The 25378-nt window shown below is 43.0% G+C and overlaps 1 protein-coding gene across 3 annotated transcripts in view; it reads right to left on the bottom strand.

The window, feature by feature from the left end:
• Positions 1 to 24006, bottom strand: part of LOC310685768 (catenin alpha-2) — a 408841-nt gene extending 384835 nt beyond the window's left edge. For all 3 annotated transcript variants that reach the window (XM_083458664.1, XM_083458666.1, XM_083458665.1), the window contains exons 1-3: positions 23800 to 24006; positions 8739 to 8858; positions 6141 to 6407 (exon numbers count right to left, since the gene is read on the bottom strand). In XM_083458664.1, coding sequence (XP_083314790.1) covers positions 6141 to 6407; positions 8739 to 8858; positions 23800 to 23991 — 579 coding nt within the window. In that variant the 5' untranslated portion in view covers positions 23992 to 24006. The remainder of the gene's footprint in view (positions 1 to 6140; positions 6408 to 8738; positions 8859 to 23799) is intronic.
• Between the last annotated feature and the right edge of the window lie 1372 nt (positions 24007 to 25378).

Below are 25378 nucleotides of genomic sequence, written 5' to 3'. Positions count from 1 at the left end.
CCCTCCCTGTGTGTGTGCTTGTGCGCGCGCGCGCGCACACACACACACACACACACACACAAACATGCTATGGAGAACTGAGTCCCTCCTAGCAAAAGACTGGGGGGATTTTGACAATAAAAGGAGCTGGAAGCAAAATCCTTAAGCATTTTGACTTTGCTGACCCTTCATTGACTGTATTTATCAATATCTTTGCCTTCACCCTCTAACAACAGAAGCACAGCAGTTCAGTCAGGCTGATATTGGGTGGGGGGGATACAAAAGGTTAAAAAAAAGAGGAGGAAAGTCAATGTGAGCAGAGGTCACAAAGAACAATTGACTGGCAGTTGTTTTTCTTCTTCTTCTTCTTCTTCTTCTTCTTCTTCTTCTTCTTCTTCTTCTTCTTCTTCTTCTGTAATTATAGTGGCAATTATAGTGCATTTGTGCATCAATTTACACACAGGAGGCATATGGCACGAGTGTACTTTGCAAAAGGAAGCAACAAAAAGGGTTCTTTTTCTGCATTACCACAGCTTTGCCTCCAGGCTTACGCCCGCTCTTTGTTCCTGTATCCATTTCTTTGCCATTGGCACTGTCAACACAGCATTGTTGAAAACAGTTGCTTTTATTCTGTTGCTTCCTCTGTTACTGAGTAATTCTAGAATCACATTAGCAAAGAGGTTCCCATGATTGTCCGTTGTTGTTGCTTCTTTACTAGACTTTTCCCTGTGTTTACTATTTTAACTTTCATGCCTCAGTTTGCGTTTTAAAATACAAACACAATAGATCTGTTTATCAGTTATGCCAGAAGTCATTTGATATGCAGCTGTCCATGTGACACCTCCATGCTCAGAGCTGCCACCCGGCTGACCTATTTTAATCATGATGCTAAGAGTTCATATAGCAATAGTCTCCTTTCTACGTCCTGTCAAACTAAATTAGCTTTAGAGGTAGTTGATAGTTGATCTCTGAATGCTAGGGTAAAGGTAAAGGTAAAGGTAAAGGTATCCCTGACCATTAGGTCCAGTCGGGGCCAATTCTGGGGTTGCGGTACTCATCATGCTTTATTGGGCGAGGGAGCCGGCGTACAACTTCCGGGTCATGTGGCCAGCATGACTAAGCCACTTCTGGCGAACCAGAGCAACGCAGGGAAATGCCATTCACCTTCCCGCCGGAGCGGTACCTATTTATCTACCTGCATTTTGACATGCTTTTGAACTGCTAGGTTGGCAGGAGCAGGGACCGAGCAATGGGAGCTCACCGTATCACAGGGATTCGAACCACTGACCTTCTGATCGGCAAGTCCTAGGCTCTGTGGTTTAACCCACAGGGCCACCCAGGACCAAAGGCAGCTTGGCTGATTTCTGCAGGCATCTGGTTGGTCTCCTGTTCTGGATTAAGTTTACAAATATATATAAAAGAGGAGTTTTATGGGGTTAAGGAAGAGGAAGTTTATGTGGTTCACTAGTGAACAGAAAGCTTCCTGCAGTGCCTGTTATGAGAGGCACCTTCAATTGATCAAAAATGATCAGCTTGCTTTGTTTCAAGCATTCATGGTTTTTGTTTTTGTGAATGTGCATTCTTGAAATGCCACTTGATTTTTTTCCTTCTCCCACAGAACAAAAACAAAAAAAAGGTTACATTTACATTATGTAAAGGTCACATTTACATGATCAATGTGCATACCCTTTAGGTATACTTCACTCTCCTAGTTTCAAGAGTCAGGATATTCTATTATCTTCTGTAATTTGCACTGCAACTTTATTCACTCAGTCATTAAAGGCATTTACACCCTACTCTTGAGCAGGAAAACTCCCACAGCGGCTTATGAATCAATAAAAACCAAGTCAGTTCCTACCCTCAGGCTTGCAATCTAAAAATACATGACAGAAAATGAAATATGGGGTGAGGGTAGAGGAAAGAAGGGAAGCAAACTCAGGCACCAAATTCTTAATGTTTCTCTTAACCTTCCGAGGTTCTTACATATGACCAGCTTGTCTGGAAATGGACTGTTCACAATTTAAAAACAAACAGGTCTTGGTAGCCCCTGAAGTGGGGGGAAACATGATAACCCAACCCTCCTGGAAGTGACTAAAAGGCAATCAGAGTTGTTGGCCTTTCTGTAGGGTTGGAGAACCTGTGCTTCTTCATATGCCGTTGAACTCCATCTCCCATCAGCCCTGAACAACTTGGCCAATGGTCAGGGATGATAGGACTTGTAGTCACAGCAACCTTTGGGTGATCACAGCTTAACTCACCCCTGCCTCACAGCATGTACAGGGTACCTCCAGCCCATAAGGTTCACAAGCTGTCAAAATTTGGCCTGTGAGACAGTTCCCCCCAAAGACAGCTATGATATCAGGTATGGAGCAGATAAAGGTGCAGCTGCAAGAACTGGAATATTTAAAGTATGTTCCTAATTATTCATTGGCAAGCAGAGCTTGTAATTGGCTCCCTTTAAAATTTGGTGCCAAATGCAAGCCCTGCTAGGACTGCTTCGACTCAGGAACTCCTGAGTGGACCTCATCCCTGCTGAAAGCAGATTGCAGGTTGACACTAAATTCAAGTTAAGCACTGAGTGCAAGGCCCACTCAAATCAGGTCCACTCAGGGACTCCTGATCAGTGCTCCTGCATGAAACCAATATCTGCCCAAAGCAGTGTTTGGCAGTTGGCACTGTGCTTAAAGCCCGTATAGTTAAAGCTCTGGTTTCCCCAGGAGTGATGTATGGAAGTGAGAGCTGGACCATAACGAAGGCTGATTGCTGAAGAATTGATGCTTTTGAATTATGGTGCTGGAGGAGACTCTTGAGAGTCCCATGGACTGCAAGAAGATCAAACCTATCCATTCTTAAGGAAATCAGCCCTGGAAGGTCTGGAAGGACAGATCCTGAAGCCGAGGCTCCAATACTTTGGCCACCTCATGAGAAGAGAAGACTCCCTGGAAAAGACCTTGATGTTGGGAAAGATTGAGGGCACAAGGAGAAGGGGACGACAGAGGATGAGATGGTTGGACAGTGTTCTCGAAGCTACCAGCATGAGTTTGACCAAACTACGGGAGGCAGTGGAAGACAGGAGTGCCTGGCGTGCTCTGGTCCATGGGGTCATGAAGAGTTGGACACGACTAAATGACTAAACAACAACAACAACTGTGCTTCAAGGAAGAAAAGAATAATGGAGCATGCAGAGTGTGCTTCTGAATTTCCTTGACCTGACCTCAAGTGATTGACAAAGCGTTTCATGGATGATGGGATGCATCCATTTCACCATCCCCTGGCCCAGCTGGGGAGAGCAAGTGGAGATGTGTGATCCTTGCTTTCTGCTTCTTGTCTAACTCACAAACTACTCAATCAATTACAGTAATTAAGACAGTTCCACTGAGACCAAATAAGGGATTTAAAGTAATCAGCTTTTGAGCTCCTGCCAAAACCAGCCACCTAGTCTGAGGAATACTAAAAAGCACAGGTGCAAAACAGCACACATGTGTCAAAACTCACTTTGTTTTCAAGTGCAATCAAAGTCATAATTTTAGGGGAAGGGGAGTTGGATTGTTCTAATGGCTTGAGAGAACTGCTGGTTTTATTTATATTCTGATTTTTTAAAAGTGATTTTTAACTTTGCCCTTTTTAAAAAATTTCTTTTGACAATTGCAAGGTATATTTTAATATTATCTGTAAACTGCTTAGAGGTTTACACTGAAGCAGTATGCAAATTATGTGAAATAAAAATAAATTGGCTAGCTGCTAAACCCACTGTATCTCATTAAAAGTGTTTCTTTTTTTAGGTAGCATGGAACTTGTTACCTAGTACCTATATACTCAAATCATTAAATGCATCTTCTACATTTTGGTGTCCTAGAATAAAGTAGCTAGCAGATGTATTCTAGTAACTCTAGAAGAAGTACAGTAACTGCCATAATCTAATCTCCACTTTTAAGGTACACTTTAAGTAGTGATATGTTAAATACTAAATGCAGGATAAAAGGAAAGAGGTATATAAGTTTTTAAAAAGATTGAAAATACAAAGTTTCACGTAATGGATTTCTAAATTTTGGTATCTGCACAAATGATCCTTCCAGACCAATAAATTACATTTCTGGCTGCTACACAAAACAACAATTACTCTGCAGGAATATCCAGATAGCAGTTTGGGGGTTTCTGAGATGCAAACAACCAAAGTTAAAATACTTGCCAGACCTCATTTTGTAAAGTGTAATTGATGATTCAGTTCTTTAAAAGCCTACTTTCCAGGATGGCCTGCTGCTTTCTAATATTTTCCCTGTCATCAGAAGTCCCAGTCCTGTCTTATTTAAAGAGAAAGTTGTTCTCCTTACTTTATTCTAGAAGATTTATTTTGACCTTCATCTGAAATCTTTGTAATGCAAAGTTCACATTATACAGGTCTGTTTGATAGCTTTAACACACACATGCAAGAACGAAGAGCAATTTTAGAAATGTAGGCAGCAGCTGAAGCTATAAAAGGATGATGTTTATGTTTCAAGAGAAATACAAAGCTTATTTTTGAAGGCCATACATAGTAAGCTCACAAAATATCTCATGCACCTGAAGAACGAAAAGTCCAAAGGAAGCAAGTCACTCATACATAAATTGGGAATACTGTCATATTAATAATGCACAATCACTTCCCCTTTTTAAACAACTGACAAATTATACTAGAGAGATAAAATGACATTTCTAAAGCCCATAAAAAGTATGAAAAAATTACCTGTAGTTAAAAGGATGCAAGTAAAGTACAGCAATGTAGAGTATCTGCTGGAAGCTCTGCATAGATTCCTCCACCCTATTTGTTATTGTGTTTATTATGATGCAACACAATGTCCCCTGTTGGTGTTCAGTGTAGTCCTTTCTGGATGGCATTGACTAGCATTAGCTTGAAGCTGCCAAGCATCAGGTGATTTTAGTGAGCTTAAAATGTGCAGTGCATATTACCATGTGGGAAATGGGGAGGGAGGGGATTTTCTGCCAGTTCCAGAACATGATCAGACTAAAGTAGCATATATTTGGGAAATTCCTCTCATCGCTGTAGGCATTTTGTATAACGTGTATACTAGCCTAAACATACAAGACTATAGAATTGGGTGTTACAGTCTCTACCTGCTCTGGTGTTGGTTTCTAATTATTTTATGTAAAGCCATCATTGATGCCAAGTAAATTCCTCACACATTTGCTGCAGGAACCCTCAATGGAACCCTCAATTGGTCAAGGCTTATGATACACTGGCAGGAAAAGCCAGAAAGAGTTTCATACTACTTATCTAGCTATACACTAATTTATAGGCTACCTTTTTGAGAATAGCAGCCCACAAGAGGCAACATAAGTAAAAGGAAAAGACACAATTCATTGCAATGCAATGCAATACAAAACCAAACCAAAACCTAACAATTTATTCACGTAATTACAAATTTAATTGTAATGAAAATAAATCCTGGCAGATTAAACAGTAATACACACTAAAACACCTCTACAAATTAAAATCATACAGTAAGGCCTAAATTAACAAAAAAGCAGGACAAACTAAATACGTTTTTAAAACCGTCTGCACTTCCATGGGGAGGGAGTTCCACAATCTGGGAACCACTAAAGGAAAAACTGTATCTCTCATGCACAGAAACTGAATTAATTGTAAAGGTGTGTGCCTACAAGGAAAATCTTAGTGCCAGGTAGGCTTGTAGGAGATCTTTCAGAGAACATGATCCCAATAGTTTAGTGCATTGTATCAGGGTCAGACCTAATATTAGGCTGAGTGAGGCACCTGCCTCAGGTGGTAAATGCTGGAGGCAGGAAGTGGAAGCAAGTTACTCGAGGACACAGATGTATATACCAAGTGGTCCATTCTGCCCCTCCTCAGCTAATGTGCTACACTTAGATGTGATATAAGATGCAGTGCCATCACTAGCACTAAAGGAAGATTCAACCGCTGGTCTAGTTGGTTAGGTATATGGAAAGAAGAGAAGACATCTTCTTATTCTGCTCCATAAGATGCAGAATGTTTGAGGCCAGCCCTGCATACTGTTTTTCACTGTGTAGTATTAATTCCAACTTTAACCTTCATTCCTAGACACCCGGAAATCATTGTGATCATGTGAAAGTAAGCACCCCCTCTTTCTTTTCATGCAAGCTGGGGGGGAAACACACACACTTACATCAAACTCATTCAGCGCTGCAGCGAGTTCCCCAATGCCAGTGTGCCCCTTGTTTTCATCAGTTGGTGAGGTGGCCTGAGCAGCGTTTGAGATGCCAGCAATAGCTTCTTGGACTTGCTTAAAGACGTAATCCCGATTAGCTCTGGTTGCTGCTACGTCAGGGTGACGGAGGAAAGCTTGAGAAGCAGTATACAGCATGGTGGCATTCTTTTTCAGGGCACCACGAGCAGCAGCCATTTCATCCCGACAGTGGGGATCCTTGAGTTCCTGTTGCAAAATATACAAACATACATATATAAGCATGGGATTTCCCCCCTAACCAATGGCTTGGAGGAAATGTTAAAAGTCTGGTTTGGACCCTCTGCTTTCTCCAAGGAGCTCAGGGAGCAGACATTGGTGATGCTCTCGTTTTATTTTTGCAACTATCCCATGAGATGTGCTTGGCTGAGAGACTGTGATTTACCCATGATCACTCAGCAAAATGGGTGAATAGCTGTTATGAACCTCAGTTGTCCAAGTCAAACTGTTTGCCCAAACTGGCTCTCTGCTGCTTGATAGTCAAGAGATATGGATAAGGGGAATGGCACCTTCATAGGGAAAAAATACATCTATGGATCTTCAAGGGCGAAACCAAATTAATTCAGAACCCAAAATATAACACCTCGTTTCTTTTTTTCAAGAGCCCTAAAACCATCTTCTATGGATATATGAGGGGCTCCTGGCAGTCTTACATCCTAACAGGAACTGTAGCTGCATCAACTGTATGAGACAACACCTCCATAACAGGACTGCTGACAAGGTCCATGCAATTGCAGCTACTCAAAAAAGGACAGTCTTGATCATGCAGATGGCAGCAGCAAAAGAGCGGGGGGGGGGGTTAGATACCAGGTCTCCACAAAATTCCTATCCTGCAAGCTCCAACAGGTCATCATTAGGGACTTTTGAACATATGAATGAGGGCTATGATTTGGATAAATGTGTCCCAAGTGTGTGCTCTATGAAAGATATAATAGACTTTCGGTGGAATCGAAAAGGCGAGTGATGTGGAGGTTGAAGAAAGGCTTCAGAATTAATGGCGTGCACATCTAAAATCTTGGGCTACATGACAAGCAAAATTGACTAGATAGGCTACTTATTTTTATACCCAGAGGCTCTTTAGGAACAATGGGAATATAACTGCAGATCATATTATATTATTACTTTTGAACCACTCTCTTTTTTGCCTTCATTAATGGGAAGAGTGAGCCAAAGAATCATCTTTTTAAACCACCCCAAGATTAACAATGTTTTGGCTCACACAAGGCATTACTGTTCTCATTAAAAGGAAGTATCTTTAGTTGTCTTGCCTCCTACATAGTGCCTTTTGTACAAAAAAAAAAAAAAAAAAAAAAGATTTTCTGTACCCAAGCCTTGAAAATATGGGTTAAACTTATATAATCCTCTGGCCTAATTTTCAGAAGTGCAAGCCCTCTGTTCCCATTAAAGCACTGCATGGCCCATTTGGGAAGGAAGCACATCATGATTAGGGTTCTTAAAAGGAGGACATTCAAAGTGCTGCATTGCATTTAAAAAAATACACACATTTCCACGCCCCCTCCCCTGGTAGCAGCCTGATTCATTCAGTCTGGTGTGAATCCGCTTCGGATGAAAATTTTCAGCTGAAAACCAGTATAACAAGATAACCAATTAGGGGTTTATCACACATCTGCATGTAAAGCATAATAAAATCCTCATTACTACTGCACAGGAAATTATGACTCATCTCAAGATAGTTTGGTTATCTATAGGGGGTCACTGGTACCCTGACCTCTTCCAGAAATTAGGATAAAGATTATTCCAAATAGAAGGTGAAGAGAGAAGGCACAGAAGCATATCCACATTCACAGCAGGATTTTTAACTAAAGTTGCGACTGAAGTTCATAATTCCCAGGCTCAGAAGTAGCACAGGCATCTCCCCACTTACGGGTGTTTGATTCGTGTGTGACGGCATATAAGGATGCTGCCTTCTACTGAATCAGACCTGTGGCCCATTTAGCTCAGTACTGTCTACAATGGCAGTAGAACTCCAGGGTTTCAGGCAGGGCCTCTCCTTAGTCCTATCTGCAGATGTTGAGGATTGAACAGGGGAGTTCTTGCATGCACCACAGCTTCTCTACCACTGAGCTATAGCAGTTCCCCAAAGGTGCCTTAGGATTGGTGATCCCACCATCCCTCCAGTGACCTAACTGGAAATGCAATGGGATTTCTGAATCTGGAATTCGGCTCAAGGTAGACCCATCAAATGATACAAGGAAGTTTCCCATGAGTACAGCTCCCCATGCTGTGCTGTTCTACAAGATTTACTGTTGCATTTATATCCCACTTTTCCTCCCAGGAGCTCAAGGTGGCATATATGGTTATTTTTGGAGTAGCTTTTCAGGCGGCTGAAGAGGCTGCAATGGGAAAGGATAACATCAGGAACCCCAGAATGCAGGGGTTCTTTGGAACCTCACCCCCTTTCCCGGTCTCTGAAACTGATAAAAGATCTAGAATCTTTGCATACTATGTTGAAATAGTACTGTTTTCTTTTCTTCATTTACTGTTTTTAATTATATCCACCTGTTGTCTTCTAGCAGCTACATAGTTAAGCTTCACCATCTCTTTCCCAAATTCTTTGAAGCGGTTTGCAAGGTCTTGCTCATTTGTGGCATTCTTCACAGCTTCTAATGCTTCTTCTACCTATAAGGGAGAAAAATACGAGAGAGGGTTAAATTCCTGCCAGCTGATTTTCAGATATTATTTATAGCCTAATAGCTGTTCCACACATTACAGATTTGGCACATATCTGCCTATATCCTGTATCACAAGAAGCAAATAGATTTTCACGTAAAATTTGATTAAAGGTTAAATACCTGCAAACATAGATACAGTGTGGATTTCATGTGAAAAATATTGCATGGTTCTTTGGATTTCTGCACTAGCATGCACCTGCTTGTAACCCATAACACAGACATCCACAAGCAGGTGGCCTTTAGGCTTTTGGGAATACAACTCCTGTCATCCCGGGCTATTGGCCATGCTACCTGATGCCATTGGCTGATGGGAGTGGGACTTCAAATCAACAGCCAGGGACCAGGTTGCAGGTGTCTGTCATAATGTATGAAGCAGATATCTCTGTGTGTTTCGCATGTACACTTCAAACAGTTGGGAAAGCAGACTACAGGGAAACATGCAGTGCTGAAACTATTTATGATATGCCATATGCTGTATAATCCACCCATTTGCAGTAACAAAAGAACAGCTGAAAATAAAGAATGGCAGCAGTGCAATCAGGATTATTTTGAACCTTCCATTTTTAACATGTGTGCTTCCACTCAATCTGTTGCAAAACTATTGGCAGAAAAGAGCATACACCCATAGATGTTCTTCGTTGCTATACGAAAAGAGCAACTCTGAAGTTTTCATCACATTACCAATCCCCAACCCATCAATAAGAACCCTGAATTGCCATACTAAATTACTACTTCAGGATGGTTCATGTAAAAGTTAGTCATTCTGGTGATTATGAAAAAGCATATCAAAATATGTATTCAGTCTGCTTGAAAAAATGGCTCTGCCCATGGATGACTACGGAGTGATTACAAATGATCATTTGGTCAAATAAAAAGGTGAATGTTTCACCTTTAAGAGCTGAAAAACACCATATATATCCATTCTAGGGTCAAAGTGCCTATTTGGACCATATGTATGGATACAAAATGGTTGTAAAATAGCATTACTGGTCTGAGGTTCCATACACAGACTAAAGTACCATTGGTAAAAAGGGAAGACCACACCAAGCATGTCACCTTTGGGATATGAGTAATAAAAGTGAGATCCCTGAATGTGAATACCCTGCCTTTGAAATTCACTCCCCAGGAAGTCTCATTTGATATCTTTTTTGTGCCAGCCGAAATTTATTTATTTTTATTTCTTGCCCTGACTTTTCAGAATGGTTGTGTGTGTGTGTGTGTGTGTGTGTGTGTGTGTTATTCTGGCTTTTTAAAGGTTTTTCTGCCCCTGTCTTCTTCTGTTGTATTGCAATGACTTTTATTAATGCTTCCTTGTTTGAAACAATTAGAAAACTGCTTTGGGAGGTTATACGCCTAAACAGTGGCATGTAACAGCATGAACACATATACACGCAAATAAGGTCAAGATAATAATTTTCAATTCCCTCTGTAAAATATCATTTATGTTAAGTTAATATTACCCCCTGAATAGCTAGAATGGTGAGATGGGATTTAGAAAATATACTCTGCCATACAAAAGCAGCATCAGGAGAAAAGAATATTGGAATATGACCTGTGGTGCTTAAACCTTTCTTCCAAGAGTTTTCAAAAAGCACAATGGTTAGAGGATTGGGGAAACCAACCAATTCCTATCAGTCCTTAGCCATATTTTGCTTGTTTGCAGTTCTGTCGGGTCGTTATTCCAGAGTTCCCATCGCAAACAGAACATGCTCCTGTAATGACACGGCCCTGGAGACTATGGAACATGTAATGCTCTTCTGTCCCAACTGGACAGATGAAAGATCTCGGTTTTTAACTCCCCTCGTGAATAAGCTTCATCTCCCAATCCAGCCTTGGATAGTGTCCCTCTTTTTGCAGGATTCTGATTGTTGGATTACCGAGATGACAGCTAACTTCCTGCTTAGTGTGATGAAGAGGAAAGCGGCACTAACTTCTTCCTTAACACCACAGCTGCAGTCGATACGCCGCACAACCGAACGAAGTTCCAAGGACAATCGAGTTAGGACAAATCTGAGGAGCTGAAGGACCCTTCAACGGTCCTCCTCCAGCCTCAGCAGTTTTTCCCCCCTCTTTCTTTAAGTATTCGCTCAGGACGATATCTACCTCTACCTCCCCACCCCCATTTTATGTTGTTATTTCAATGTATATCATGCTATGGCCACATGGCTAATGCAATAAATCTATTAAACCTATTGACATATATTGCTTGTTTCCAATTCTACAATTCTATGATTCCATGAGTCTATTCAATTGCAGTATCTATCTATCAAGCAGAAAATCTCAAGGTTTTGGTTAGAGAAAGGTGGATATATTGGAGAGACCATCTACTACATTTGATGGCTGTTCCTGGCAATCCTGAAATCATTTGCTGAAAGAATGTGTTTCTTAACTGTTTTTATAATGTTTTTGGTTTCAGAATATTTTTAATGATATTGTTATTCATGTGTTTCCTGCCCTGGGTTCATTTGAGCCAAAGGATGGGATATACCGTAATTGAAATAATAATAGTAGGAAGAGGGAGACATGGGAAGAACTGGAAAATGTGTTAAGGAAAACAAATGGCATTAGATCAGATTTTCTAACTTATTGGCTGGTAACCTACATTATTTAGGTAACCTGGAATTAAGCCATTTGTGAAAATGCAAGCATCATAGTAGAAGATGTAATTGAGAAGTCACAAAGTACATCCAGGTACAGCCTTTTTAATGGGGTTTAGCCACTTTCAACTCAAACTGGCATATAAACACCATATGAATATCTGTAATAGTGGAGGAAGTGATGATTCACTGGGGAATTTTGCTTTCATTTATGTGCAAGGAGAGTGTGATTTGTGCTTTTATAAAAATATATTTTCACACTGTGGTGCAGAATGTGGCAGCCAGGTCATGGATCTGTGCTGAAAAATGAGATTTGTTTTTAAGGATCTGCACAGCCAAATGTAAGGCACTGCCTTATATAAAGCACTAGAAGGCACTAGAATAATAATAATTTATTATTTGTACCCCACCCATCTGGCTGGGTTTCCCCAGCCACTCTGGGCGGCTTCCACAGAAACCAAAAAACACTAAAATATCATACATTAAAAGCTTCCCTGAAGAGGGCCGCCTTAAGATGTCTTCTGAATGTCAGGTAGTTGTCCATCACCTTGACATCCGATGGGAGGGCATTCCACAGGGCGGGCGCCACCACCGAAAAGGCCCTCTGCCTGGTTCCCTGTAGCTTCGCTTCTCGCAATGAGGGAACCGCCAGAGGGCCCTCGGCGCTGGACCTCAGTGTCCGGGCAGAACGATGGGGGTGGAGACGCTCCTTCAGGTATACTAGGGTCCTAGGGTCCTAGGGTCCAAGTATCTGAAGGACTGTCTGCCTTGTTACCTGCCATTTTGTGCCTTAAATGAGCAGCCGAGGCATGCTAATAGATTAGGCCAATGTGAAAGCCTGGTTGCTGCAGCTTTCTCGGAATTTCTGATTTATTTAGTGTCTTCAGGTCAAAGGGCAGAATAACAAGCTGTCCAAGTTAGGGGTAGGTGGCACTGATTGCAGTGGTTCTGGTCCTATTTGGTTGTTTCCAAAGAGTGATGCTTAGGGAGTATTCTTCGGTCCCATGGAGCCTTTAGTGTAGGGTATCTCAGGGTTCAATGTAGTCTCCTATGCTATTTAATATCTACATGAAATTGCTGAGTAGGGTTATCCGGAGTTTTGAAGTGCATTGTCAGCAATATGCTGACGACACACAGCTCTATTTCTCCTTTACATATGCAGGAATAATAAAAAAATTCCTTCCAGTAGCACCTTAAAGATCAACTAAGTTAGTTCTTGGTATGAGCTTTCGTGTGCATGCACATTCTTCTGAAGAAGTGTGCATGCACAGAAAGCTCATACCAAGAACTAACTTAGTTGGTCTTTAAGGTGCTACTGGAAGGAATTTTTTTATTTTGACTATGGCAGACCAACACGGCTACCTATCTGTAACTGGAAATATGCAGGAATGGCAGTGGAAGTGGTGGACCAGTGTCTTGCTTTGGTGGTGGACTGGATGGGACTAAAGCACTGTTAGTGGTTCCCTAGGCCAGATGGATGGGAGACTGCCTGCTCTTGAAAGAGTGGGTGCATAGCTTGAGGGTACTCCTGGATCCTTTGCTGCCACTTGAGGCTCAGGTTGGCTCAGTGGCACAGACTGCCTTCCATCAGCTTTGGCTGGTGGCCCAGCTATGCCCCTATTTGGACAGGGACAGGGATAGCCTAACCTCTGTTGTCTATGCTCCAGCAACATCTAGGTGAGATTACTGCACCGTCTAGAAATTTAATAAATAAAATGAAATTAATATTTGTATGTTGCCTTTCCATAGTTCAAACCATGGTCAAGGCAGCTTACATCATGAAAAAACTTACAACATAACAAAAGTCATAAACAATAAATAAATAAAATAAAATAAAATAAAAATAAAATAAATAAAACCTCAAAAAATACACAACCAAATTGAACCAAACTGAACAATTTCCACATAAATCATAATAAAATTGCATATGCAACAACCCACAACAAAAAACCCAAACAATACCCCAGCCCAGTTTCTATAGAATTATTAAAATATTTATTTATAAAATTATGAAATCTATATAATAAAAAATGTATTTCTATATTTAGAGTTAGCTACATCAGAAAGAAGGGAAGCAGATGGCGCTCTGGTCTAAACCACTGAGCCTCTTGGGCTTGCCGATCAGAAGGTTGGCGGTTTGAATCCCCGCGACGGCGTGGGCTCCCGTTGCTCAGTCCCAGCTGCTGCCAACCTAGCAGTTTGAAAGCATGCCAAAAAGTGCAAGTAGATAATATCCGCCCTCCCTTCCCCACAGGTGGGCAGGGTTTGTGGCACTGAGCGGGGCTCACTTGGGCGGGTGCCACCCACCTGCTTGAGCCGGCCTTAGGTACCGCTCCAGCGGGAAGGTAAACGGCATTTCTGTGAGCTGCACTGGTTTCTCCAGAAGCGGTTTAGTCATGCTGGCCACATGACCTAGAAAAACTGCCTGCGAACAAACGCCGGCTCCCTCGGCCTGTAAAGCGAGATGAGCGCCGCAACCCCAGAGTCGTCTGCGACTGGACTGTCAGGGGTCCTTTACATCAGAAAATCAACCCCTTTGCCAAGTTTCTCCATTCCAACACCATTTTGCCCTTGGAAAAGGGACTCTTTCCCCTGCCACCTCCCCAAGCTTGAAGACATGTATACACACCTCCTACCCCAGGAAATGCCCAGAGGTGACAATTGCTGGGTTCATTGTTCTCTAAGGGAAGCCAAATCTCATAGAATCATAGAGTTGGAAGAGACCACAAGGGCCATCGAGTCCAAGCCCCTGCCAAGCAGGAAACACCATCAGAGCACTCCTGACATATGGTTGTCAAGCCTCTGCTTAAAGACCTCCAAAGCAGGAGACTCCACCACACTCCTTGGCAGCAAATTCCACTGTCGAACAGCTCTTACTGTCAGGAAGCTCTTCCTAATGTTTAGGTGGAATCTTCTTTCTTGTAGTTTGGATCCATTGCTCCGTGTCCGCTTCTCTGGAGCAGCAGAAAACAACCTTTCTCCCTCCTCTATATGACATCCTTTTATATATTTGAACACCAGACTTGCCTCAGACTCCAGACACGCAAAGGAAGTTCTATTGTACTTTTGGGTGGTAGGTACTTAAGACATGTTTGCCTATTCTAATCTTATACTTGGGTGTTGCCCTGACATATCTGTCTATTGTAATCTTGTGTAACCCTCCCCTTTTGTGACATGTTAGTGATGTAACAATGATGTATTGATGAGGCTGTGTGAACTGTATTCTGGGATATGGTGGGAAAGTTTTAAAAGTCAAAGTTGCCCCATGCTCTGGGTTCACTCGCTGCTGTTGAACCTTTTGCGCAACAATAAAGGATCTAAGTCTACTAACTTCTGTTTTGCTCCAAATTGCTTGGCTGGAATTTCCTTCTTTTACTGACCGCATGGACCTGTGGGGGACTTGTACCCTGACGAGCTGGGCTGTTGAGCAGTCTCTCAACCCAGAATTTTCTTTAACAGGTGGCACTGATGACAGCCTGAGACTAACAGGAGGTCTGCAGCTTCCTCTATACAAAAGGCAGTGCCAGAGGTTCGATAACAGGAAAATTTCACTAGATCAATACCAACCCTTTTATCTCCACAGCCACCCCCCAAAAAAGCAAGAAGTTGTGATTCCAGCAGAAATCTTCGAACCAAAATCCAACCCTGTTATATTTACAGTGGTACCTCGCAAGACGAATGCCTCGCAAGACGAAAAAACGCGCAAGACGAAAGAGTTTTCCGTTTTTTGAGTCGTTCCGCAAGACGAATTTCCCTATGGGCTTGCTTCGCAAGACGGAACGTCTTGCGAGTTCTTGCGAGTTTGTTTCCTTTTTCTTAAAGCTGCTAAGCCGCTAAGCCGCTAAGCCGTTAATAGCCGCTAAGCTGCTAATAGCCGTGCTTTGCAAGACGAAAAAACCGCAAGACGAAGAGACTCGCGGAACGGATTAATTTCATCTTGCGAGGCACCACTGTATTAACAACACAAGTACAGTCTCAAAGGGATTGGAATCTAGCATTGCTATGTTATTCCTTTAAAAAGGAAGTTAAAACTATTTCAAAATTTGCCTGCTTATTTTTTGACTGGGATTGCTCCTAAAATTGGTCAAGGTAAATCATAGTCTGGCTTACCATGCCATGTGAACATAATCATTGGTAATCAACTACCTCATTTTGAAAATTGGACAAATTATAGCAGAAGGCAAGAAGGATTCTGCACATGGAAAAGTACCATCAATCAATGCTTTGTTTTAAATCATTTGATTTAAGAATACGTCGAAAGAACAAGACAAGAGCTATATGTAGCTTTTATTGATTTAGCGTTGGCCTTTGACCAGGTCAATAAAGAACAGCTCTAGTTTAAACTTTTAAATACCAACATAGATAAGCATCAGTCCTGAAGAAAACTCTATACAGGAACAGAACAGACATTTAGAGTGAGTTTCTCAGAGTATATTCCCCATAGGGATGCCTTTTGGGGCTCTCTCAATTTTTTATGTCAACAATATAGAAGATTGCAAAGGCCATCAATATTTCCCAGCTAGCAGAGATGATTCTAAGCTTTCAGACTTATTGTGCATCAGTAGCCCACATTTATATAATACAAATAAGGGACTACTTGGATATTTGTGAGAGTTTTATTAAAGAGAAAAATGTTAAATTACAGTAAAATGAAAACTGTAGTATTTGAAAAACGACTAGCGGTTTACAAATGGAAAACCAATGGGGTTAATACTGACCAACTGAATAATTTTAATATTTATGGATTCAGTTAGAAGGAAGTTATTGGGTTGGTCACTCAGCAACGAAGTAGCTAGAGGTATTTTAATTAATTCAAGCAGTTACAAATTTTGTACAGGGTAAAGTGGAAGGGGGCGTGTGATCTAGGAATTCCAGCATCAAATACCGGTAGCTTTGCTAGGAATTTTTGAGTGCATGATCTAATCAGCAGAACTACGGGCATGACTTATTTAATTATGATAGAAAAAAAGGAACATTCTTTTCTGAGACTTCCTAATAGCAATGTTGAAAGCCAAGACTGGCTGGTGTGCCTGGTCATTAGTCCTGTAGTAGTAGCTGTGGTAGTAGCTGAAAGATGCAAAAAGTCGTGTTTTTTTGGAACAGCGAGCAAATATCAAAGAATTGTGAAGTGTTGGGGGGGGGTTGCTGTTACAAACAAAACATTTAAATAGCTACCTTTCTACCAGTACGACGGGAGGGGGACACAGGAAGGAAACAAGGTCGGAAGGGAGCCATGGTCGGAAAAAGGTTGAGAAATATTGGTGTATACCACCAGTTTGGTTAATAAGCCAAGTAAAAGAAGCTGTTAGAGGCATGAAGGCTTCCTTCAAATGAGGGAAACAAAAAGGAACCCAAACTTTGACCAAACAAATATGATCAAACAGTGAGAGATAAAGAAAGAAAGAAAGAAAGAAAGAAAGAAAGAAAGAGAGGAGCACATTGCAAAAAAATAATAATCCCATAATGACCAGCAACAGCAAAATACGTTCATAGCAGAAGACTGGCTAAGGAAACTGTCAGACCTTTGGATTACAAGGGAGTTGAAGTATGCTGAAGGAGAGTGAGGAGACTGCAGAGATGCTGAATGAATACTTGGTATCTGTCTCCACAGCAGAAGGTATATGAAAGATCCCAGTGGCTGAACTAACTTCTGTTGGAAAGGAGTCTGAGGAGATGAGGTAGATGAGAGATGAAGTTTGAGGCCTCCTGGACAAAAGAAAAACTGGCAAATCACCAGGTCCAGATGGCACCCACCCCAGAGGTGACAGATAACTCAAATGTGAAATTGTTGACCTTCTAACAAAAATATGCAACTTGTCCCTCAGATCACCCTCTATACCTGACAATGGGAAAATAACCATTGTAATGAGGGCAGGGGCGCCGACTTATAAAAAATATTGGGGGGGCCCATACCGGGGTCCTGCCGCTGGTTCGCTCGGGTAGCCGGGAGAACGCAGTTCGAGGTGGCGGTGTTGGGGAGAGACCCTCGCTCAGGGCGCCACTAGACTTGGCGGCCGGCGGCCTATCTGGGGGGTTTTGGAGCGTATTTCGGCGGAGCGATTGGGGAGGAGGGGGCTTGTTGCTGGATTCTTCAGCTGGGCCGGAGATCCGCTGCTGGGGTTCCCTGGGCCGAGTTGTGAGCACGGCCTGCTGAAGGGAGATCCAGCCGATTGCGCGACGGGGACGGCCGGGGCTCTCCGGCTAGGGCACGCGGCTGGCTGGCTGGCGAGGGAGCAGGTGGGGAGGAGGCGGGGGTCCTCACTCTCTTAGGAAACGCACCCGCGCGCCCGATTGCCACGAAGTCCGAAGGGTGCGTGTGTGGAATTAAAAAGCAAAAACGAGATACGGGCAGGGCAGGCAAAGAGTTTTCTGCAAGAGGATGGAGGGCAGGTTGAAGAGAAAATCACTCAGGATGAGACAGTCAAATCAGCCATGATAAAATGGGTTCAGGATATTGGGTATAACATCATGTTTGAGGACTGGGAAAGGTTATGGACCACCGGAATGAAATTCACGGCATGTAATGCCTTGAAGGAAAATATTATGAAAATGATTTATAGGTGGTACATGACCCCAGTCAAGCTTGCAAAAATATATCACCTGTCTGATAATAAATGTTGGAAATGTAAGGAGGCTGAAGGGACATTCTTTCACCTCTGGTGGACTTGTCCAAAAGTGAAGGCCTTCTGGGAAATGATCTATAATGAGTTAAAAAAGGTATTTAAGTATACCTTTCCCAAGAAACCAGAGGCCTTCCTCTTGGGCATTGTTGGCCAGAAAGTGTTAAAGAAGGATAGAACTTTCTTTATGTATGCAACTACAGCAGCAAGAATACTTATGGCAAAATATTGGAAGACACAAGATTTGCCCACACTGGAAGAGTGGCAGATGCAATTGATGGACTACATGGAACTGGCTGAAATGACTGGCAGAATCCGAGATTTGGGAGAAGAAACAACGGAAGAGGACTGGAAAAAATTTAAGGACTATTTACAAAAACAATATAAGTTGTATGAATGTTAAAAATTTATACGATTCGGAAACTATAGCTTCAGCAATTAGATTTGGGAAACAGGAAATTATATTTTAAGTAAGAAAAGGTCAAAATCTAAGGTAATACTATGTTTAATTTAAGATATAAGTAACTGATGAAAAGTATGTTAAATTTAGAGGTATAGTATTTGATAAGTACAAAATAAGGTACGAAACAAGGTAATAATTTGCTGATATCTTTATTATAAAGAATGCAGGGTAAGGGAGATGCGAGGAAGTCCAGTTAGTTATATAAAAATGTGTTGAATGGTTGGTTTTCTTTTCTTCTTTTCTTTTTCTTGTTCTTTTACTTTTTTCTTCAGTGTATGTTTCTAACTTTGTATTTGAAAACTTAATAAAATATTTATAAAAAAAGAAGAAGAGAAAATCCTTTCGCTTTTCTGGGGCGCAGGGAAGTCTCAGAGCCGGAGGTTGGGGAAGGGACCCCCTTTGCTCTGCCCTCTTCTCCCGTCTTAGATTCGCATGGGGGTCCCCGCCCGAGCTTGCCTGGCCACCGGGCCACACAAGGGCCGCGCTCTACGCGGCGCACCTTGCTAGCCGCGCAGCTGTCCTCCGCGGCTGTGGAGCGGCCCTGCGCCGGTGCCCAGCCCCTCTGGGCGCCCGCTGCGCTGCCAATGACAAGCGGGCGACGTCGCGGGCGGGGAAGGCGTCGCTTTCTTTCCCGATCCTTCATCCTCCCAGTCTTCCAGCCCTTTTTTGGGTTGGAAGCTCGTCTCGTTCGCCCTTCTCCTTTCTTCACCCTGCGCGCAATTTTCCTCCCTCGTCTCCCTCCCCATTTCTCCTTCCTTCCTTCCTTCCTTCCTTCCTGACTGACTGACGGGCTCGGGCTTTGGCTCGGGCTCGGGCTTTGGCTCGGGCTCGGGCTTTGGCTCGGGCTTTGGCTCGGGCTCGGGCTCGGGCAGCCACAGCGTCGGCGGTGTTGGCGATCGGCGGCGCGGGGGGATGGCCCTCCCGGGGGAGCCGGCGCTGCTCAATGGGGTTGCCAAGGAGACAGGCCGGCCGCCCCCCTCCCCCGGCCCGGCGCCCCCCGCCGCACCGGTGCCCGTTATTGAGCTGGTGCGCGCCGGGCGCCCTATAAAAGCCGCGGACGCGCCCACCGCCGCCCGAGATTATTGGGGGGGCTGAGCCCCCCCAAACGAATTTTTGAGGGGGCTCGGGCCCCCTCAAGCCCCATGGAGTCGGCGCCTATGAATGAGGGAGAGGGAGAGAGAGAGAGAGATCAAAGGGAGATATTGGAAATTACAGGCCAGATAGCTTAATGTCTGTCCCTTGAAAACTGGTGGAAAGTATTTTTAAAGATAAAATAAACAAGCATATAGAAGAATAAGCTTTGCTAAAGTACAGCTAGCATAACATGGCAGCTGTGTAAAAGGCTAAGGATCATCTGGAAAGAACTTAAAAATAAAACTGCTGATATCATAATGTCAATATACAAATTTATGGGGTAACCACTTATGGAACACTTATGTACAGTTTTCTACAGTTAGAAAAGGTTCAGAAAAGGGCAAGCAAAAGCCCTATGAGGAAAGGTTAAAGAATATGGGGCTTTTTACTTTCGAGAAAGGGAGAGTAAAGGCAACATGATAGAAGTGTGTAAAATTATGCATGGAGCTGATAGAGTGAATAAAGAAAAGCTTTATTTTTCTCTCCTAACTCATGGACACCCAGTACCAGTTACCAGTTCTGGAAAGAGTTCTGGTTGGCCATTGCAAGAACAGGAAGCTGACTAGATGAACCTTTGGCCTGATCTGAAAGAATTAGAACAAGGCGCAGATTACTAGCGCATAGATGAAGAAAAAATGGTGAAAATCTGATTAATTAGATAGAGGTGAGGCTGTAGTCCTGAACCAGTATTTGGGTATGGCAATGGACTGGAAGAGGGAGAACAAAAGATTCTGCCCAGATAAGGTGGTACTCTTTGCTACGGTAGTTCATCCAGATAGGTAGCTGCAGGTCAACCTGTTTTAGAGGAAGTTACACTTCTGTTCTAAATGGGGATCAGGATTACAGTCTGGGGAAGTTTATTCATTCAGCACTCTCAGTAGAGGCCAGGCAGCTTCTGCACCTCAAAGTGCCATTTATCAGCTTCACCACTTGAAACTTTACCTGGATGGAGACAGGAAAGCCACTACTACTGCAAGCTCTACAGTAAACATGCATAACTGAGTAGGTGCCTGTAGATAATATTCAGTATTCGGGTAAACAGTATTCAGCTTATAACTGAGCAATCATAGCATCAACTCATTCCATTCCTGTTAAAAGAAGTGCAGGTACAAAACCTTCCTGATTGCCATGACAGTTAAGAAAATTACTGTGAAAACCAGAATCTCATCATCATGCAATTTGTTCCAGTTGCTTTTTCACCACCACTAAAAATACTAATTTTGTGACGTGGAAAATTGCTACAATCCTAGGATAAAGAGGACCACTATCACTTCCATTCTTATGCAAATGAAGTTGCTGACAAATTCTATTACAGACCAGCTTCCCTCCTTTTTCAATTAATGTCAATGTCTTCAGCCAGGGGTGGGTGGGTTTTGTAAGAGAAAAGGAGAGCATAGAACAACAGGTTGTGAGGCTATTAGATGTTTCTATTGCATATTTGTGAAAATGTCAGTTGAATTAGGCAACTGTCTTAGAATAACTGCCTCAGATCATCTCTTCTGAAACTTTTCAGGGAAATACGGTATATGTAGAGGTACAAATAGAAAGTCTGCTTGCAGCAAAACACTGCAAATTTACGTTCATGTCAGCAAACTATATTTAAGGGACAAAGTGTCATTTCTGTAACACTGCTTGATTTGTGTAGGTGTAAATATTTCATCAGAAAGTATGAAACAGTGCCTTGTTCCGGACATGAGTGCCAGGGAAAAAAGTGACTTATTTTTAGGGTCAAAGTCTTTGTTAGCTCAGCCAGCTTGCTACCAAGCGACACTTCTACATAATTAATTAGAAATTTCTCTGGAGCAGCCTGATTTCCAAAGGTGAACAGAATTACCTAGGTCCCATCTGCTCCAGTGGGAGTTGACAGCGTGGAACACCTGCAGGGGAATGCATCACAAGCTTTTTAAAGCCGTTTCTCCTCAAACTGGGCCATCCGTTTCCTAAGGGTTTTGCAGGAAGCCAGGAGGAGACATGATTGATAGGAACCAAAACAGGAGCTAAGTGGCCTTGCATCAGCACCAAAACTTGGATAATAGCACAAGACTGAGATGAGATGGAGGGTTGGTGGGAACAGAGATTGTTCCCACATATTTTCCTTTCCTACCCTCCCAGTAAGTGTTCCCAAATATTAATGTGTCATGATGCCCACAAATTAATCAATCAAGTCTAGCAATATGAGGGCTGTAGATAAGCTATAAAAACTGAGTTCTGTAATCACAACCATGTCCTTCAAGTATCTGTATGAAAGGGGATTGAGGCCAAACACAGACTTTGAAAGTCTGCAGCGTCAAGAGATTGTGTGAGTTGGACCAGTCTTCATTAGGAAATGAAAAATATGGTCACACACGCATTGCTAGCTGTGCAAATATTTATAGGGTAATGTGGTTGATTTTTGAGTAAAAAAGCACTGTGTTCATTAAAGCATGGACTGTCACCTTCCTGCAGGAGAGGATTTGGCATTTTCCATTGCAAACCCTAGTTCTGGGGAATTCAAGAAGAGTCTGCCTAACTCTCATTCCAAGCTAAAGGTTGCAACGCATCATTGCCTCGGAAACAACATTCTACTGCCATTTGAAGGGGAAAAGGAAGGGGACAGAAAAGGGGGGGGGGTCTGATCAAGAAAATAAAAGATTATAAACATTATGCTCAGTCCAGTTTACACAACAGATCTTCCACCAGCAGCACAATTAGCAATGCTCAGTTATGAAGAGAGGAATGGGAAAATCAATCATTACACTGGTTAGCTCCAATTACAAAGCATTTTGTTACATGCCTCTGTAGGCAGGAAGGCAGACAGTGGCAAACCAAATACAAACCCACAGTAAATCATTTGCCGCTCTGCAATTCCTCTGCGGTTTTCATATTTTTCCCCCATCTTTGATGATTCATTAAGCACTCGCTGTTTCCATCTCCAATCAAAAGAGTTCTGACATTTGGATGTAATTAATTTCATACTGTGGCTCCCAGGCAAAAGCACACTGCTGTGCTTTAATTTTACCACAAGAGGGTGGTAAGTCTACAGCTTCCTTATGTTACAGGACAGTCTGAAAAGCAGCTCTCAAAGAAGCACACACAGTGTGCACCTGTTACGGCTAAACCACTTTCCCCACGCCCCAATAAGAAAATGAAGATGAGCCCTGCTGGATCAGAGCAAAACCCTGTCTAGTCCGGCATCTTGTTTTTCCACAGGGCCAACAATGTGCCTCTGAACAGCCCACAAAGCAGGAAGTGAGGACTGTCCTCTCTCCTGTTCATGGTCCTCAGCAACTGGTATTCAAGGCTGCTGCCTTCAATTCTAGGGGTAGCATAAAGCTATTGGGACTCTACATTAATTTGTCTGTGGCTTATTATGCACGTGAGGCCAACTATGGTCATTCCATTTTTTAAATGTGATAATGTCCACAAGGCAATGACAACACACTACCGGAAAGGCGCCTGCATAGCCCAGTGATGCATTACACATAGTACGCATGGATTAGTCATGTAATAATATGTGTGGATGTCTGTATTAATTCATGATATGGCCAGTGTAACAAAGCAAAAAAATAGCTGTCATTATTGTTTTACATAGACATTAAATGAGCACAACAAAATCCATTCTCAGTTTGAAACTTTAACCAAGCATGGTGAAAAAGCAATGGCTTTTCAGAGAACACATAGTAATGTTGAATAGGTGTGTCTGATGGAGCGTCTGAATACATCCCAATGGGCTCACATTTAAATTCCCGCTCCCCACAACTCTTACTACCAATTCCTATCTGTGATGCACTTCTGCATTCAAACAAGTAAATACACTACTCAGCTGCCAAGCCAAACCCCAAGGAATAGATCCAGCAGTGGCCATCCAGAATTTCCCCCACTACCAAACAGAAGTAAGCCAGAGTTACGCCTAGGAAGTAATACTGGTGGGATATTTGGTTTTGATGATGATACTTCCCCAAAATATTTGCAACTACAAAATACAAGCCCCATATAAACCTGGTTGTCCTTCCTTTGTATGTAGCATACCATATCCCTTCCACCACTTGCTCACCACAGCACATACAAGAGCATAACATATTGAAGAAGTCTTACGATTTTCAAGTGGGACAAAAGCCTCATGACATCTGCCATGTCAGCCAGGATGAGCAGGCGAGTGACAGCTGAGAGCAGAGCCCGTGCTGCCCGGACCATGGTGCCTCGCTTGACAGAGGAACAGGGATCATCGGCAAACTCTGACGAAGCAATTCTCATCGTTTCACCTGGAGGGCAATTAGAAAGAAGCATGTTTTAAAAGCTGATTACAAAAGCCACTTCTTACTCCCTGCTTCTTGAAAAATGTACAAGACAATAACGAAAAATGAAATTCTTCCAGAAGCACTATGGTACCCAATACTAAAGAATTAATCATAGTTTCAAGTTGTTTTATTATTGTGATGGTCTGGGAATCCGATTCAGAGGCTGAACCGGAGGAACCCCAGCCTACAACAGGAGTCCCTGCCTCCAGGGCCGGCTGAGCTGGGGCAGGGCCTTGGATCTGAAGCGCCTGCACCTATGCCGGATCCTCAGGAGCAGGCACCAGGTGATTCCACTCTGGCTCCGGAGGTGATTGAGGACACAGTGCCTACAGGTGCGCCTCTCCCAGCCCTGTCAGGGGAAGGTGAGTCTCCCCCTGGGTCCAGTAACCCTCCAGCCTCTCCTGAGCTGCAGAGGCTCAGGGCAGAGAGGCGGAGGGAACTGGTTTCTCCCAGGAGGAGTGCTCGCCTTAAGGCCAGGAGAGGCGGGTCTCCTGGGGAGCCAGGACCGCCCCTGGCCTCAGAGAAGATAAAGGCCAGTCAGCCCAGTCCCAGGTTGCGGGAGCAACGTCGTTGAATACCTGCTTCTGCCCGGACCCAGACCTGTTCTTCCAGAGTTCCCGTCCCCGCCCGGCTTCCTGCTTCAGACCCCGCCTCGCTCTTTGTGAACTGCTTCCAGACTCGTGACCCAGGACCGGACTTTGACCACGCCAACGGTAACCTCCCCCCCCCCGGGACCAGCACAATTATTTTATTATTTTATTTATTTATTTGATTTATATGCCGCCCTATACCTGAAGGTCTCAGGGCAGTTCACATAAAATATCAAATACATAAAATCAAAATAAAAACAACAACCCAATTAAAAAACAACAACCCCAAAGAGCCAGCATTTTTGAAAGGGTATAGGATGTAGATCAAGTCAGGCAAAGGCCTGGTTAAAAAGGAACGTTTCTGCCTGGCACCTAAAGGTTTATTGTGAAAGCGCCAGTATAACAATAGCATCCTGCTCTAAAGAACTAGCCACAGCGGCTGCACTCTGAATTATTTGCAAGGAGGCAGTTCAAACAAAATCCTATATTTTGCTGATGGTAATGGTTTGTTCTGCTGTGCCACTCTGTCATAAAAACCGCTTAATCTTTGCAAACAAAGACAGACAGGATTGGGTTACTGTTATTTGCTCTTGGACTGGTAAACATCTATGAGCTGCCACAAGGGCAGCAAAAAGTATGGCAACACTTGCCAGACTTTGGAATACACTTATCCTAGTATCAGTTTGAAAACTGGTTCCTTCGCTGCCTCTGGGAGACACGCAACCAGTTTTATCAGTTGCACCCTAGAATTAATGCATGTGTAATTCTTAAATCACAACCTTAAAA

Source organism: Podarcis liolepis, assembly GCF_965112155.1.
Source record: "Podarcis liolepis genome assembly, chromosome: 9".
NCBI lineage: Eukaryota > Metazoa > Chordata > Lepidosauria > Squamata > Lacertidae > Podarcis > Podarcis liolepis.
The sequence above is the reverse complement of the archived record's forward strand: the minus strand, read 5'-3'. Positions and strand labels throughout refer to the sequence as shown.